An 18,358-nucleotide genomic window follows, 5' to 3' on the forward strand; every position below is an offset into this window, starting at 1 on the left:
TAACCCCTAGACGTTTGGTGCTTGGTGATGCTGCTTCATGTCTGCTTTATTCTCTCAAGGTTGTTTTCCCTTCCCTTTCTTAACCTCCCTTCAAAACCAGCTTTCATGGTTCAATCCATAAATTTTTCTGATCACTAATTCTGTGCAAGGCAGTCTAAGCACTGAAAAAAATATGAAGGACCACTGGTTTTAAGCTGTTTAATATTTATTTAGAAAAAAAAAGGTGTGCAAAAATAAGTGATGAAGGAATTCCATAACAACTCTGTATTTTATTTTATTAGAGGACACAAAGCTGTACCTAGAAGCTCAGCATTTGGGGAGACCTTAAAGATCAAGTTCAATTTTTATCCAGCACGTGAACTGCCCCTACCACGCTGTGGGCAATTGTTTGTCCAACTTCTAAGTTGTTCCAGGCCCGGAAGGCTCACTAAGTTCCAGGGTAGCCCATGCTGACATCCGTTGCCTCTAATTGTTAGAAAGTTCTTATTTACACTAGATTGTTCCTTCTATTGATTGTCAGACATATACCCGTTGTCTTGCAGAAGAAAAGTCATGGTCTGGCTGGTGGCTGGGCTTACCGCTGCCCTTGGTCGTGGGGTTGTTGTTGGCACCAGGGCCCCAGCATTCATGATGAACTTACTTCAGACTGTGCGTGACTACTGGGTACATATACTTTTCCCTTTGGGATTTGTCTCTGGATGTTGTCTAGACAGAAAACATGATGAAAAGCTAACTGCCTTCTGGAACAAGAGTCTGTTATTTAAAAGGAATTGAGGCCCAATGAAGAAGTCATCTGGAAGTAGAGACTGTGGCTGAATTACAGAATGTTTACCTTTTTTAAATTATGAGAGAAAAACAAACTCATTATTTTATTTTATTTATGTATTTATTTTTTTGGCCGTGCCATGCAGCTTTTGGGATCTTAGTTCCCCGAAAAGGGATCGAACCCAGGCCCACAGCAGTGAAAGCGCCGAGTCTTAACCACTGGACTGCCAGGGAATTCCCCACATTCATTATTTAAAAAAAAAGAAAAGAAAAGTTATGGTCTGCTGGAAATGGCTGGGGGGAACTTTCAGAGGAGGAGGCATTTGGGCAAAATCTTAAGTGCTACTAGAATTTAGGGAGATGGAGAGAAGTGGGGAGGCAGCATTCTCATCCTCTTAGAGTTACACTTTCTAATTGTCAATCTGGATCCCCTAATTAACGCCCCCATGTTAAGGGATGTCTCTATTTTAAATAATGCAGAGCAATCAACAATATGTCAGATACCATGGCATCATTTACACAAGATATTTGAGAAAATGAGTAGAGGGACTTTTCATATTCTCCTCACTTATAAAGCAGATGATTATCCACCTACTACAGCTGGGCCTGCGGAAATCTAATTCTGAAAGGCCAGTTTTATCTGGCGTGCAAAGGAAGTAGGCAGACACACAGCGGTTGTTTGGAGAATAGTACAGATGTTGAGGCGAGAAACTACAATGGCTGGAGATACACAAGAGGGGCTTGTGGGAGCACAGCTTTAAGCCATGAGGGTTCACTGTGTTGGGAAACCACAGCGGGAGCTGGTCAACCTTGTGTTACCCATTTGGATGGAACCGCTCCTATTTAACGCCATGAACCGAGTTTTAACTTTATGCAAGCAGAAGTCTTCTCGTTTCTCTCTTTTTTTTTTTTGGCCGCGCCATGCAGCATGCGGGATCTTAGTTCCCTGACCAGGGACAGAACCCATGTCCCCTGCATTGGGAGCGCTGAGTCTTAACTACTAGACTGTCAGGGAAGTCCCTCGTTTCTCTTTTTACGGAGAGTGAAGTCACCAGAAGTGCAATTCAGAATATAAATGACAGAGTACCTATATGTCAGGAAATGGAAAAATATGGATGTGCTGACAGCTTCCACCTGAATTCTTCTTAGGAAGAGAATGGCATTTGTGTCAAAAATACAATGACAAGGTATGGGGTAAAGTGGAATAGGGGTCTTCTAGAGGCCTGGAGGTTCTGGGACCTTGCTGAGAAAGTCACAGGGAAATATTTGCTTGTTAATCTGAAGGAGATGAAAAATGAAGAGTAGAGGAGATGTTTAGGAGGTGAAGCCTAAACATTGGTCGAAGGCCATGCCCCAGGGTGTGACCCTTCCTCCTAAGCACTCTAAATCTTCAAAAGGTACAACAACAACACAAAAAATACACAATGCATGATGTGAATAATTTTTATGGAAAATGATGCAGGTACTGTGTGTTTTGCATCTGGAGTATTGTGGAGTTTTTCAGGTACAGAGCAAAAGAACCCTGGCTTATGGCGGCATAGAGAATCACGAGAATGTAAGCCCGGCTAATTTACCAGAATTATGGAGTAGGCTCCTGAGTGTGGAATGGGGTTTAAGATCAAGTTTAACCAATTCACTTGGGGGTGAGGAGTCCTCAGCTGGCATTTAGGGTACACATTTAAAATCATTTGTTTCTGAGAAAAATTTCTACCTCAAGCTAATATTTTAAAATTTCTTAATCTCTTGTTTAAAATGTCTACTTTGAAGGGTCAGATTGTCTTCTAGAATAGGGAGCATCTCCCGCTGTGTTTGTGCAATCAACTAGCCACTTCTACAAAACCCAAAGTTTTTCTAAGCCCTATTTTTCTAAATATTTAATGTTGATTTCCTTCCCTGTCTATTCTTACAGCTTTTTAAACAAATCTAAATTCATTTTGAAATGCTTTGAAACATAAAGCACATAAAACCCAAGGTCGTATCACTCAACTTCCAGTTTGTCTATGTCTTGCACATGGAGAAACAATAGTTAAAAGGTATAACTTAGAAAATTCTTTTTAGGACTTTATAAGAATGCAAAGTGGTGTAGGAAAAGTCAGAAGTCACCCAAAGGCTGCCATTCTGGGGTACAATAATTTTTCCTCTGTCTTAGAAGACGCTTTACTATTTTTTCTCCCAGAACCTAAAGAATTAAAGAACAATACTGTTCTGACTTCTTACCTGACTGTAAGAAGCCTGGACTGGATTTATTTTCCTGGAACTGGCCTTGTTGTCCTCCGGCAACACAGAATTAAGATAATACACTGTGCCTTGGAAATAAAATTTTTCAGTCTTTCAAATTTTAAACTGCAAACTCATTTGCTGTCTGGGGTGTTTTTCTTAAATTGTTGCCTGCATGTTCCTAAACCACCTCTTCTTTTTATTGCTCTATCAAATTACTGAGCTGTCAGATGAGAATAAACAAGGTGATAATTGTATCTGAACCATAAATACATTTTGCTTTAAAGTTTTGACTATTTCTTTAGGAATAATATTAAATGAAGGAATTAAGGTAAGTTTTCCTGGTAAATTATAAATTTTAGTTAAATACATCTGAATTAGGTAAATTCAAGTCATTAAATGTTTATCCATGCATCTCAAATTACTAAGATATATGAGCATACACTGGCAAAAAATAAAACTAAATACAACATGGTTTTAGGTCTCAAAGAGCTTGTAATTAAGAAAGAGACAAGTAAATATTTAGCAGTCAAAACAAGTGAAAAACTATGTGCTGATTGGTATGCACTTGAAGAGACCTTTTAAGAATATTCCAAACAGTCTAAACTTAAGAAAATAATTGAGAAAAATGTAAAAAATGCAGATTAAACTAAAAGTGTGGTGTGTCTGTGGCCATCACATTACGAATAGCACAGAACATTAAGGAAATATTCTTCCAGTATTTGAAAACTATTATGCAATTCAGCACAATAGTCACTCACTTCACTGACAGGTGATGAAGTTATGAAATATGTAGTGCTAAAATTGAAAGAAATTTCAATTTAATGAGTATAGTTTATATGAGGATAAAAATAGTTTAATAGTAGATCACATTTCAGATTTAGTGACAATAAATTTATTGGGAAAAGAGTGAATTGGAATGGAACTCCATTTGTCAAGTCATGGTTGAACTACAATCATAGGTTGCTTACAGATATGAGAGTTCAGCAACAATCAACCAAAGCACCCTGTAATATTCAATTGGCTATAAAGAGCTTATGATACAGTACTGAATACTCTATTATTATTTGTAAATTATGTCTTTAATATTATTAAAATTAATAATAAACATATATGCTTATATGTAAAAAAAAAAGAATATTCTAAATAAATTCTCTGAAGGTTCGATGCTTAATAAAGCAAAACGAGAAACTCAACTTAATTATCTAAACCACCTTGTTGGATGAATGACTATCACATTAACTTGCTACTTTACTGAATGACAATCATTACAGATGGAAAAATCCAATTAAAAGAATATGTATGGCTGGGTTCCCTGGTGGCACAGTGGTTAAGAATCCGCTTGCCGATGCAGGGGACATGGGTTTGAGCCCTGGTTCCGGAAGATCCCACATGCCGTGGAGCAACTGAGCCCGCGAGCCACAACTACTGAGCCCACGTGCCACAACTACTGAAGCCCGTGCGCTTAGAGCCCGTGCTCCGCAACAAGAGAAGCCACCGCAATGAGAAGTCCACACACCGCAACGAAGAGTATCCCTGCTCGCCTCAACTAGAGAAAGCCCACACACAGCAACGAAGACCCAATGCAGCCAAAAATAAATTTAAAAAAACAAAAAAAAGAGTATGTATGGCTATAGGTACAATCAGCCATTTTCCCTTCTATACTATCAATCTCACTTCAAATACTTAAGTGTTTAGTACATTCAAGGTACCATGCCATGGACTATTAAGAGTAAAAAGAGGCTTTAAAACACACTGTCCTCAAGGAACTTTTAGTCCGGTTGGCGGGACATGGTTTCTTCACATAACATAAGAATTACAGAATTCCAAAGGAGGAAAATTAACCTGCAGCTAGAGTTGTCAGGGATGGCACAGGGAGAAGATTGGAGGATTGATAGAATTTGATGAGGGTGGGAAAGGAAGGTTTGGATATTTCAGATGAGAGGATGGCAAGAATTCAAGGGCAATGGCAAAAGGGGCAGAAAGCAATTTTACTGTAAAACAATGCTTTAGTTATGTCAGAAAAAAGGGTTCCTTCCTGCAGTCATGGGAGATGAGGCGAGATATGTTGAGGCCATTCTATAAAAACTTTGAATACAGGCCATGGAGTTTGTACTTTATCCTATAAGCACAAGAGTTTCATGAAAAGCTTCTGAGCAAGCATTTGGTGTTATCAAAGCATCAGTTTAATGAGATGATTCTTGGAGTGATGCACAAATCATCTTGAAGGGAGGAGAGCCTGAAGGCAGAATGCTCAGGTAAGAGGCTGTGGCATTAGTCTGGGTGTGAGTTGGTAAGGACCAGAAATAGGTAGGTGTTAGGAATGAAGGACAGATTAAATCTGTATGTGCCTTTTTTTTTTTTTTTTTTTTTTGTGCCTTTTTTTTTAAATGAGACATTTAGCATATTGCTATAAGTGAACAATATAATAAAAATTCCAAAGCTAAATTTATTCATAATCTTCATTTTCAATGAGCAAATATTAGAAAATGACTATTGAAATGTCCTATAAAGATAGCTACGTGAATTCTTTATCAGCATGATGTTATTATGAGTATAATCCAATTTTACTCATGTTCCAAATAAGATTTTTTTTCCAAGTAAGACATTTTATTGAGTTTAGTCCTAGGAAAACTTGCTGTACTTTTGAGGAACCGGTATATTTTCTTCCTTCTCATAATAAGAGCTATGAAGCTCATGCAATCTTCCCTGAACGCCTGTAGGTTCCAAACCAGGTTTATAGTTTAACCACTGCAGCTGTGTTGACTTTAGACCATAATCTCTGTTTTCTTCTTTGTTAACTCTCCTCCCCTCCCTTGTCATTACTCTTCCCTAATCTCCCTGTCTTGGTCTCTCCTCTCCCCTCTGTAAGCTTCTCCAAAGGAATTTTCAGAGAGATGAAGGATAAGTACAGTTACTCTCTGACAAGAGCTCTCCCTCCTGTCCCCACTCTCAGTTTCTTCCTGACCTCCAATCTGGCATTCTACGCCCTGCCCAGCCTCTAAACACATGGCCCCATCTGGCATCTCTTTTATGTCCAACCTCCATCCTTATTCAAATGTGATCTTTGAATCAACAGCAACCGCATCACCTGGCAACTTTGAACAAATGCAAATTCTCAGGCTTCACCCCAGAGCACCGAACCAGAAACTCCGCATGTGGGCCCCAGCAATGTGTGTTTTGACAAGCCCACCAATGATTCTGACACGTGTTGAAGTTTGGGAACCACTGCTCTAGAGAATGTACTGTTTCCTTTGTCTCCCAGTCTATGTGTTCTCTAGGTCACGGTGCCTCTTGTCCGCTCTGCCTGTCTACTCTGTAATCCGGGCAAATCCTTTATACTCTTTTTAGAAAAATTACAAATTCTTCAAGGAGGTTATCTGATTGGTGTAGCTAATTATTACCTCCATCAAAGTCAGTTAAGCATTTATGGGTACCTTACCTCATGGTCATTGGTTGGTCCATGCTTGAGAATACCTGACAACGCCTGGTCCTGTCAGCGGCCAGCTATACTAAAAAATGGACCAGCACCACTTCCCTGAGAAGACTGCCACAGATCAACCCGAAGGAGGCCTGCTGCTATCCAATAAATTGATCTTTCTATCTCTCATCTAATTAAGTAGATGTGCGCAGTATGACTCCAGCAAAGGACTAGTTGGGATTTTCCTAGTTGGATAACCTGGATTTCAGAGTTCTTTTAGGAAAGACAAGAGGCAACAATTATTGCTTGACACCACTGGGGTTGGTCAGAGGCAAAGCAGTCTGACCTGTTCTGATATTTGAAGACAGTTCAAGTTAGGGTTGAGGTTAAAGATCCAATTATAAGTGACATGCATAAGGACCCGATTTGTAAGTTATACAGATACCGTCCAATCTACATCCTTAAAGGAAATGTATTGCTAGATGTTTGCATTAGTGTATAAATATACTATTCCCTCCCCTCCTCTTTAAAATTAAGAAGCACTTTATAAGGTCAAATGTAGTGACAACTTCAAAAACTGGATTAAATATTCAAGTTGTTTTGTTACAGGCAAGAAGTAGCAGGGAGGGAATGAGTTTCAGTGGAAATCTCATTAAATTGAGGCAGAACATAGATGGGGGTGGTTCCCAAAGTTCTGCACGTTGGCAAAATAAACATAAGTATTCCTGTGAAATAGATGTGTTTCTAACATTTATTCTATCATAATTTGAACGTGGTAATCCTTGCAGCTAATAACTGGGCCCAAGGTAGTCTTGTTCTGCAGTTGATTTGGAAAACACACACACAAAACCAGAACAAATATTTATTAGGCATTAACGCAGCACTCAGTTCTTACCCGGAGCGTTTCACCTACTTGAGTCAAGGTTAATGTATCTGAAGCAATAGCAAGAGTACAAGATAATAGAAGGTTAAGTACTAAATTACGTTATCCTTGACGTACTTTTCTTTGTACACCCTTGGAAATCTCCTCTCTCATGACTTTATCTAACAACTATGTAGGTCAGTGTTTCTCAGTCCTGAGTAATGTAGATGGACTGCTGCAAAAATTTCTTACATTCCCTCGGTATGGAATGAAAGTATTTTTATAAGCATTTTACCAAAACATGTATTGATCTAAAAATGGACACAAATCACCTTATGATTCTTAACCAACTTTAAAAAACAACTCTACAAATGAAATACAGAAAAGCTATACGGCCAATAGAATTTAAATTAATTTAGTGGCACGGATGATGTTTTGTTGAAGCGAATGCTACCACGCAAAGCCTGAGCACGGCCCTGCTGGCTAAGGGGCAGCTTCCTTTGCTTTCAAGAGGCCTTGCTTATTATTAGTCACATGACAACTCAGCTTTCACCACTTCTGTATTCAAACTGCTGTGAAACTATCCCTTATACACTTCCTGTGGGAATAATTTTTTTTTGGCCTGTGATTTTTACAGATACGTCAGGTGTGTATTCTCTGCTTGTGATATTTTCTCACTATTCGACAACAATTAAAACAGTACTATGGATTGTCAACTTGATTGAAATACAGATGAAAAGGTGAGAAATGAAATCTTGGGTGATACTTGATTTAAGATACTTGATTTTAAGCCAAATTTTCTTGTTACTTTTAAAAGATTGTCATAGATATGAAAACATGAAATCCTCCTTAAGAGATATAAAAAAGTTCTCATTAAAAACTGAGGCCAGCTGTGGCGAACACTGCTGTGCCTCCCAGACCCCGCACAAGGAAGCATTAGTGTCCCAGCCACCAGCAGATCACCTCCAGCTCTCAGTCCCTTTAGGGTTTGCTCAGCTGCAAAGAGCTGCCCACATTCAAGGACTGATGGAAGTAGCAGTATTAAAACTTGGCTATTTCATCTGAACTGAGACAACTCTGATGGGTCACGTATGCTCCAGACTCCTTATGCACTTGGCTGAGGCTTTGCCAGCCTGCACTGCAGTTCCATTTTGCCCACCTGATCCTGCTTTCCCCCTCTCTCACACTCATTATAATGCCTAATAAATACCCCGAATGCCAAACTCCATCTTACTGTCTGCTTCTGGAGAATCTAGTCAACGAGAGCGCCCAAGAATCTCTCTGAGGACCCCCCCGTAGTAGTGGGAATGCCTCTTTTTTGTGCCCTGATTCTTCTCTCAAGGCTCTAGTCTGAAAGTTCAGCTTCCAGTTGTTTATTCCTGCCAGCACTTCACATTCAACGGGTCCAAAACTGATGCAGAACTGATCTCTTTAAGCTTGTGCCTCAGAACAACTTGTGGTTTTCCCCCATTTTATAATTCATTTAATGGCACTACCATCATATTCCCACAGGATCAAAACTGCGAGGTAATTTTGCTTCCTCACACACCTTGCTCTGTATACCCAGTCTATTAGTCACGCTTTGTAACATGTGAAGGACTTTACTCATTTCTCCAGGGATTCACTTTCCTCTAAACAAGGGATGCTGCTGAAATCATAATGGACAGCTTCACTTTGCTCTTGGGATATCTAGTCTCTTTAATAGTCTTGAGTTTTCCTTCCCTTTGAGTCCTTCTTTTAAGACAAAAAATGTATTTTTCTCATAAGGGACACATACACAAAATTGCAACCCACAATCATCTACTCATTTTACAGCACAATATATTGGCTCACATATTAAATAAGAGAATACTGCTTTGAGAGGGTGGCAGCAGACGCCACAGGCTTCACTGCTCCTGCATTTAAGATTAGTGCAGCCCAGTCATTAGAACAAAACATTTATTTTGTCCCAGTTTAAGATAAAATACATTCAACTTTCTTTTCCTTTTTATCTTTTTTTTTTTTTTTCCACACTGTGTGGCTCGCGGGATCTTAGTTCCCCAACTAGGGCCCTCGGCAGTGAAAGCGTGGAGTCCTAACCACTGGACCGCCAGGGAATTCCCTCCTTTTTATCTTTTACTTTTTTTTTTAAAAAAAAAATTAATTAATTAATTAATTAATTTATGGCTGTGTTGGGTCTTCGTTTCTGTGTGAGGGCTTTCTCCAGTTGTGGCAAGCGGGGGCCACTCTTCATCGCGGTGCGTGGGCCTCTCACTATCGCGGCCTCTCTTGTTGCGGAGCACAGGCTCCAGACGCACAGGCTCAGCAATTGTGGCTCACGGGCCTAGTCGCTCCGTGGCATGTGGGATCTTCCCAGACCAGGGCTCGAACCCGTGTCCCCTGCATTGGCAGGCAGATTCTCAACCACTGCGCCACCAGGGAAGCCCCCTTTTTATCTTTTATACTGGACTAAAGAGTAAAGAAAAACCAAGTCTTGATAAATGCCAAAGTAATAATTTTATAATATAGAGACTAAAACATGTGTGAATGTTATTGTGCAGTTTAGAAGTCTATGAAAAATACCTATTTTTTAAAGCGCGCAACTCACTGAAAGATGCTGACGTTTAAAATGGAAAGTTGTGTTGTCAGATGAAAACGAGAAATTGAGATGTTTGTGAGGGAGAAATTGTCGGGAAAGCAGTAGAACATTTCCTGCCCGTGGGTGCAGTCTTGAGGATTGGTGACGGCCATGACAAATCCAACAGCCATCACCACAGCACCAATGGGAAGCATGACACAGGACATAATCTTATCTGAGTGTGTCCTCGGTTCTTCAGACAGTTTCAGATAACATGCTGATGGGATGATAAAAATTAGAGGAGTTGCACAGAGCACACCCTGTGTATTCAAAACAAGAAATAAGATAATGTTACTGAATGGAGCACTCCTTGGACTGTTTTTAAAAAACATTTACAAAATGTATTTGTCATCATGCATGTTAAAAGTTTGATAGGTTCAGTTAAATCAAACAGAGGAAAGAAAAATAATTCCAAGAAAGACTTAGGAATAGGTTTTTCCCTTACTGATGGTATATTTACAAATGAGAAAAGTAAAATAATATAATAGTATATCAGGCTTAAATAATAATCAGAAAATACTATAAAATAAAGCAGATGGTAAGACTGACTCCTGGCAAACTCTTAAAAGTTCCCATATTTTCAGTCACATCATATTTCCTTATACTCTTCATTTCAAATTGCTGGTTATCTATTATGCCATTCAAAGCTGAGAGGTCAGTTTGTCAGCTGTGTACAAAAGGGGACTATTGGAAGGTGTATATAGGGCATAACGTCTTATCTCTCCTCTTTCCTTGACTTTGTATGAAAGTAGGTGCCTGTCTGTATGAGAAAGGAAAACTGTACCCCTAAGGGTACTTAGCATGAAGTAGCATTTCTAAATCCTCTTTCAAGTAAAACTAAACACATTATTTACCCTAGAAAATTGACAGCAGAACTAAATAACTATGACTCATTCACCCTTCCCCCACATTGGCTTATGGATAAGTCCAACCTGAGGAGGAATGTTAGATTGAAAATTATGGGAAGTGGTGTTATCTATTATAAAAAGACCAAGAGTTACTGACTTCAAAGGAAAGAGACTTTCCCCTTGAGGAGGCCAAATCTGCACTAGTAGCTCTGCGAATGAAGTAATGTTAAAATTTAATGCATTTTAGGTAATATTTTTTCTAATTATGTTAAAAATTAATTATATATTAAACAAAACATAACACATATTATTAACAAAATATATTTATATGATGTGACAAATGACATATGACAAATGATATTTTCTTAAACCATAAAACAGAAAAATTTTAAGACATACAATAACAAGTATGATACAGTTTAGAATACAAAAGAAGCTTTCCATAAAAAGTATATTTTAGGGCTTCCCTGGTGGCGCAGTGGTTGCGAATCTGCCTGCCAATGCGGGAGACACGCGTTTGAGCCCTGGTCTGGGAAGATCCCACATGCCGCGGAGCAACTGGGCCCGTGAGCCACAACTACTGAGCCTGCGCGTCTGGAGCCCGTGCTCCGCAACAAGAGAGGCCGCGATAGTGAGAGGCCCGCGCACCGCAATGAAGAGTGGCCCCCACTTGCCACAACTAGAGAAAGCCCTCACACAGAAACGAAGACCCAACACAGCTAAAAATAAATTAAAAAAAAAAAAAAATTTTCCATACCTGAAAAAGTTATTATGGAAATTTGTAAACATACAGAAAAGTAGAAAGGATAGTATAATGAAACCCTATATGCCTATCACTATGGTTTGAAAACTTTTGACACATTATTTTGGTAGATTGTCCCTAGGGAAAAATCATAGAAAACTGATTTTGAAATTGGATGATGTGAAAGAACAGATTCGACCTTAAAAATAGTTTTAAAAGAAATATTTTTCTCAGTATCACCATTTACTAAGTTTACTGTATTTTACACTAATTACTACTCTCATACAAGAAATATACAACTATGATTTCAAAAATGTAACTTTTTTATTTTTTACAAAAACAGCAAAAGTCTGGAGAAATATCAATTGAGGGGGACAAATTATGAAGTCAGACTAGCCAGGCAGCATCTAAAAATATGGGGAAGAATAGAAGGGACCACACTTCATGGAAAATATTTCTACAGAGATATAAGAATGAGAAAATTCTAAGAGGTACCATATTCCAATTTAAAATATATGGACAATATAATTTTGCTATTCATAGCACATGAATACAAATGAATACCTACAATGGTACACAGCATATAAAGGATTAGTTTTCATATGGCCAGAGTTAAATGAATTATGGATTCCTTAGGCTCCATCATGTCACTTGAAACTGACAATGTTTTTCAAGTTATAAAAAATACTGTAGAACTCCATCTGTGCTTATAGTAATTATCCTTTGATTTCTATGAAATAATTTTTGAAGACAATTATATATGTACGTGTGTGTGTGTGTGTGGAGAGAGAGAGAGAGAGGGAGTCTCTTCATAGGAACAAACATGTGAAGCTACTTCATCTGGAACTGTGGAGTGTGAAAGTGCTATCAGGATGAAAACTGCCACCAGCTGCTGCTAAGAAGCTGTCATCAGTCAGCATTTTGGGACTCTTCCAAACCTAACTTGCTGGGCAGTGCAAAGTAATGGGTGTTCTGTTTATGCCATAATTTTTAAGGGTTGAGAAAGTAGCAATTAAGTGGGAAAACTGTATAGCTGATGTCTGTACTGGAAGAAGTCCAGTTGAGTATCTTGTCTTGATAGAGGTTACTTTCCTAATATTTGAGAGCTCCGTCTTGCTAGAGATTGTTGTTAGGACCTCAGATCATCAGTAAAATGATAGGACAGTTCCATCTGCTCTAGTCCCTATAAATGAGTCCAGCTAATTTGATCTATCTAATATAGCCTTGCCTGAGGTCACACCACTGGCTTTGGGATAATTTTTGAAATTTCTTGACAGGACATAAATACCATAACAGTTTATCAAAAAGACAAGAAAATATAGCCTTAATTATAAAAGGGGGGGGAAGCACTATCCTTTGATAATAACACCACAGATGCCAGTGCATTTTGAAGTTTGCAAGAGGGAAATAACAGAAAGTGCTGAAGATTTTTACTGGCAATCCGGATTGGAAAAGTATCTGAATTCTCCTACCTGAAGAGAAACCTCTTATTTGATGCAAGGAAGCTGAAAACTAAATAAAAGAATGCTGGGGCTTCCCTGGTGGCGCAGTGGTTGAGAATCTGCCTGCCAATACGGGGGACACGGGCTCGAGCCCTGGTCTGGGAAGATCCCACATGCCGCGGAGCAACTAGGCCCGTGAGCCACAGCTACTGAGCCTGCGCGTCTGGAGCCTGTGGTCCGCAACAAGAGAGGCCGCGACAGTGAGAGGCCCGCGCACCGCGATGAAGAGTGGCCCCCGCTCGCTGCAACTAGAGAAAGCCCTCACACAGAAACCCAACTCGCACAGGAGACCCAACACAGCCAAAATTAAATAAATAAATATTAAAAAAAAAAAAAAAGAATGCTTATACATATTTAAGATTTCTACTTTGTAATCAATTTGAACTCGTGAAATGTGTTCCTATACCTTATAAAGAAACTCTAGGGGCTTCCCTGGTGGCGCAGTGGCTAAGAATCTGCTTGCCAGTGCAGGGGGTACGGGTTCGAGCCCTGGTCCAGGAAGATCCCACATGTCGTGGAGCAACTAAGCCCGTGAGCCACAACTACTGAGCCTGCACTCTAGAGCCTGCAAGCTACAACTACTGAGCCCGTGAGCCACAACTACTGAAGCCCACGCGCCTAGAGCCTGTGCTCCACAACAAGGGAAGCCACCTCAGCGAGAAGCCCGCGCACCACAACAAAGAGTATCCCCCGCTCGCAGCAGCTAGAGAAAAGCCCACGCGCAGCAACAAAGACCCAATACAGCCAAAAATAAAATAAATAAAATAAAATAAATTAATAAAAAAAAAAAAAAAAAAGAAACTCTAGCTCAGAGGTCTTTGGCAGCTTGGACTACGGCTCCCTCACCCTGTATGTGGGCTCTTGCTGGGTAACTGGTTTGCTGTCCTCCTTCCACTGTAAGCTGCACAAAGTGCTTGTTGGGCTGGTTACTCCGACCACAAGCACCAGCTGCTTCATCTTTTCTCTTTGCTCTCCTGCACGTAGAAACCCATAGGACCCAATTACTGCAGATGCCTCTTCTCTCTAAGAGCACCATCAGTGCCAAGATGCTGGATTCTTATTACCAAGAATGGAACCTCCATTTATTTTATTTGTTTCTAAAATGAATCCTTTAAAATTGAGGGTGCATTTGCCTTGGAAAATATGTCGTTGTCTGCTGCCATGAAAACAATAAAATAAAAGGGAAGCTAAGTTCTAAATGGGGTTTTGCTTTTTATTAAATAACTAATATAACCCTGAATAATTTATTCTGTATTATTTTAGTTATACTAAGTAACAGCATTCCCCTAACTTTGCAAATTGAAGGTCTGATTCTATTACACATCTCATTTGTAAAGGTCCATATTCTACTTATTCTTTTTTTTTTATACATTTATTTATTTGTTTTTATTTTTGGCTGTATTAGGTCCTTGTTGCTGTGCGCGGGCTTTCTCTGGTTGTGGCGAGTGGGGGCTACTCTTTGTTGTGGTGTGTGGGCTTCTCATCATGGCTTCTCTTGTTGCAGAGCACGGGCTCTAGGCCCGCGGGCTTCAGTAGTTGTGGCACATGGGCTCAGTAGTTGCAGCTCGCGGGCTCTAGAGCACAGGCTCAGTAGTTGTGGTGCACGGGCTTAGTTGCTCTGCAGCATGTGGGATCTTCCCAGGCCAGGGATTGAACCCATGTCTCCTGCATTGGCAGGTGGATTCTTAACCACTGCACCACCAGGGAAGCCCTCTACTTATTCTTGATTCTACCACTTAAAACTAGTGTGACCTATTTAAGTGTTCATTAACAGATGAATGGATAAAAGAAGGTGTGGTGTCCATACACATACACACACACACAGAGAAATATTACTCAGCCATAAAAAAGAATGAAATTCTGCCATTTGCAATAACATGGATGGACCTAGAGAGTATTATGCTTAGTGAAATAAATCAGAGAAAGACAAATACTGTATGTTGTCACTTATATGTGGAATGTAAAAAATAAAACAAAGTAGTGACTATAAAAAAAAGAAACAGACTCACAGATATAGAGAACAAACTAGTGGTTACCAGTGGGGAGGGGTGAAGGTGGGAAGGGCAGGATAGGGGAAGGGGATGAAGAGATATAAACTATTATGTATAAGATAGATAAGCTACAAGGATATATTGTACAGCATAGGAAAATATAGCCATTATTCTATATTAACTTTAAATGGAGTATAATCTATAAAAATATTGAATCACTATGTTGTACACCTGAAAGTAATCTATTATAAATCAACTATACTTTAATTAAAAAAAAAAAAAGAGTGTGACCTATTTAATCACTCCAATCACTCCGTGCCTCAGTTTCTTTATCTATACAATTAATACAGATTAAGAAGATAATGCATGCAAAACACTTGGCACAGAGTAAATACTCCCTATATGTTAGCTCACACTGTTGTTCAGAAGGGGAACACCACATGCTTTAGTTACTTCTAAAGTGTTGCGTGACCTGGCTTGCATTACTGACAGAAATGATGCTTGATCTGGCTTTATGAAACATGACAAATGCCCACACAAAACGGAGTTGAACAAAGACCTGACTATGATATTGTGCTAACCAAAAGACTTTTGTTGACTGGAAAAATATGCACTCAAGTGGTCTGGAAGACAATGGAGATCTTAGATTTTATGAATTCCTACAAAGTGTTTTAAAACTAGTGTAATTGAGTTATTAGATCATGACAATTTAACACTCTGTTTTTTATGAATGTTTATATAACCAGGTTTTAAAAAAATCTAAGGATCTAGAATCATGTTTTAAATTTTTAAAAATAGTCCTCCAAGCCAGCTCAGATCTTGACTTTATAACAGATATTCACCAAATATTATTCTTTGACTACAACACCAGAATTCTGTCTTAACCACAAAAAATTTCAACATAAGCATAACAGGGAATATTTAATGTGATTATGTGCTTATAATTTTATTGTGTGAGTGTGAGGGAGATTCACAGTTAACAGAAAGTAATGGTCAAATTTACAAAAATATATCATTCCTGAAAAATAAGCAATATGTGTATGCTTGCTTAACTTAAAGGGAACAAAACATTCTTAGGCTATCAAAATAGTGAGTGGCAAGGCACTTGATAAAGACATTTTCTCTCACATGACAATCCTACAATGTTCTAACGAACAAACAAACATGCGAACTCAAATGAGACATTTCACAAAATAAGAAATAACAGAGCTGGGAGTCATGCCGATCATGTCCTCAGCATAATTAGAGGGTTACCATTACTGTCAACCCCAACAATTTTTTGTAACACTTAATTTCCTGGTGCTACACTAAGAATGTCTCTTATGTCCGGGGCATTTGCAGAAATAGTTCCTCAACTGTGCTCCCAAGGGCAATCGCCCATGCAGTAACTGGAGTACTGTGTTCTTAGCACTGTGCTATATACTGTGGAAGATGGAGAAGGCAGCTAAGTACCATTCTTGTCTCCAAAGAACTTGCACTTAGGTAGGCAAGGCAAGCTTATGGACAGTCCAAACAATACATGATACAAGATAATATATAAATCAAGTTAGCACATTTAGGTAGCAGTCATCCCTTTACATAGACCAAGGTTGGAACATGAAATGATTTTGAGTGAACCTACTAGTCTTTGGCCTGTGCAAAATTAGGACATAGGTAAAAGTTACCTTGGATAATGGTCCATCTCTCCTATGAGCCTTCTTTTCATTGCTAGTGGAATAGATGTTTCCCTAGTCCCATGCGGTTTTGGGGGAGCTGCCTACTCCCTACTTGCCACATACTCTGATGCAGGAGAATTCCCAATAGTGTGTTCCTGACTGAATCTTCCACTACCTTTGCCTGGACCTTCAAATCCAAATGGCACCTGGAGGGAATAGTGTCTCGGGCACTGACAATAATACACCTTCACCTTCCCCTTAACTCTCAGTGGAGTGAGTAAATGATGACTTGGGATTCCATCTGTAAAAGCTTGTCCTCCCTGTGGGGGCATGATTGATAAATGCTAAGTGGTGTGATTCTGAGTAGAAATTTCATTAGGACTGTAGAAGGGGAAGATGAAAGACTCTAACGTGGTAGATTCATTTCTATTCATGTTTCGCCAAATGCCATCATTATCCTACTTCCACAAAGTAGAACCAAGGAGTCATTCTTTTTTTTTTGGTCACTTTTAAAAACTGACATATAGTTGACATACGATATTATGTTAGTTTTAGGTCTATTACATAGTGATTTGACATTTACATACATTATAAAATGATCACCACAATGAGTCTAGTAAATCATCTGTCCCCATACAAAGTTATTACAGTACTATAGACCATATTCCTTATGCTGTATATTACATACACATGGCTTATTTATTCTATAACTGGAAGTTTGTATCTCTTAATCTCCTTGACCTATTTCACCCCCCTCCCCCCTGGCAACCACTCATTTGTTCTCCGTATCTATGAGCCTGTTTTTGTTTTGTTTTTTTTTTAATCTTTCTTAGATTCCACATATAAGTAAGATAATACAGTATTTGTCTTTTTCTGTGTGACTTATTTCACTTAGCATAATACACTCTGGATCCAACTACGATTTCATTTTGTTTTGCCCAAGTAGTATTCCATTGTATATACATACCACATCTTCTTTATTCATTCATCTATTGATGGACACTTAGGTTGTTTCCATATCTTGGCTACTGTAAATAATGCTGCCATGTACTTCAGGGTGCATAAATATTTTCAAATTAGTGTTTTTCTTTGGATAAATACCCAGAAGAGGAATTGCTGGATCCCAAGAAGTCATTCTTGATGTGTCCCTCTATCCCCCTGTCCTCCCAGTTGAACTGGTTACCAAATTCTGTCAATCTTTTCTCAAAAATGTCTTTTAGGAGTCCACTTATACCTCTTTCTTTTCTTCATTGCCTATATAGCAGCTGAACTTTTATTTGTGAGATTGTAAGCTCCACGATAGCATGTTTCCTTTCTGATTTCCTCCCATCCTTGTATCTCTGTTGTGTGGAATACAGTATACTTGACCCCTGAATAATGTAAGGGTTAGAGGGGGTTTCTGAGCAGTCGAAAATCCATGTATAACTTATAGTCAGCCCTCCACATACTTGGTTCCTCCATATCTGCAGATTCAACCAGCTGAGGTTCATGTAGTACATATTTATTGAAAAAAATCTGTACACAAGTGGACCTGTGCAGTTCAAACCCATGTTGTTCAAGGGTCAACTGTAATTATTCAATATATATCTGATCAACAAATAAACAAGTTAGAAGCTGCACTAAATTTTAAATCTTTGTAATATTTGCACAGAAAGGAAAGGAAAATAATAATTACAGGAAAGAATAAACATAAGCCAAAGGATAAAAGAAAGAATTAATATGGCTTACTCATAGGTCA

General features: G+C 38.9%; 1 protein-coding gene and 1 pseudogene across 1 annotated transcript in view; one reads left to right on the plus strand and one right to left on the minus strand.

Moving 5' to 3' along the window:
* Positions 1–600: 600 nt before the first annotated feature.
* LOC133098141 (NADH dehydrogenase [ubiquinone] 1 beta subcomplex subunit 1-like) lies at positions 601–803 on the plus strand (annotated as a pseudogene).
* A 9,045-nt stretch (positions 804–9,848) lies between these two features.
* SLC38A11 (solute carrier family 38 member 11) overlaps positions 9,849–18,358 on the minus strand; it is a 50,854-nt gene continuing 42,344 nt past the window's right edge. The window contains exon 12 of the mRNA XM_061200859.1: positions 9,849–10,142. Within this exon, the coding sequence (XP_061056842.1) occupies positions 9,849–10,142 (294 nt within the window). The remainder of the gene's footprint in view (positions 10,143–18,358) is intronic.

This window comes from Eubalaena glacialis, chromosome 1, assembly GCF_028564815.1.
Source record: "Eubalaena glacialis isolate mEubGla1 chromosome 1, mEubGla1.1.hap2.+ XY, whole genome shotgun sequence".
NCBI lineage: Eukaryota > Metazoa > Chordata > Mammalia > Artiodactyla > Balaenidae > Eubalaena > Eubalaena glacialis.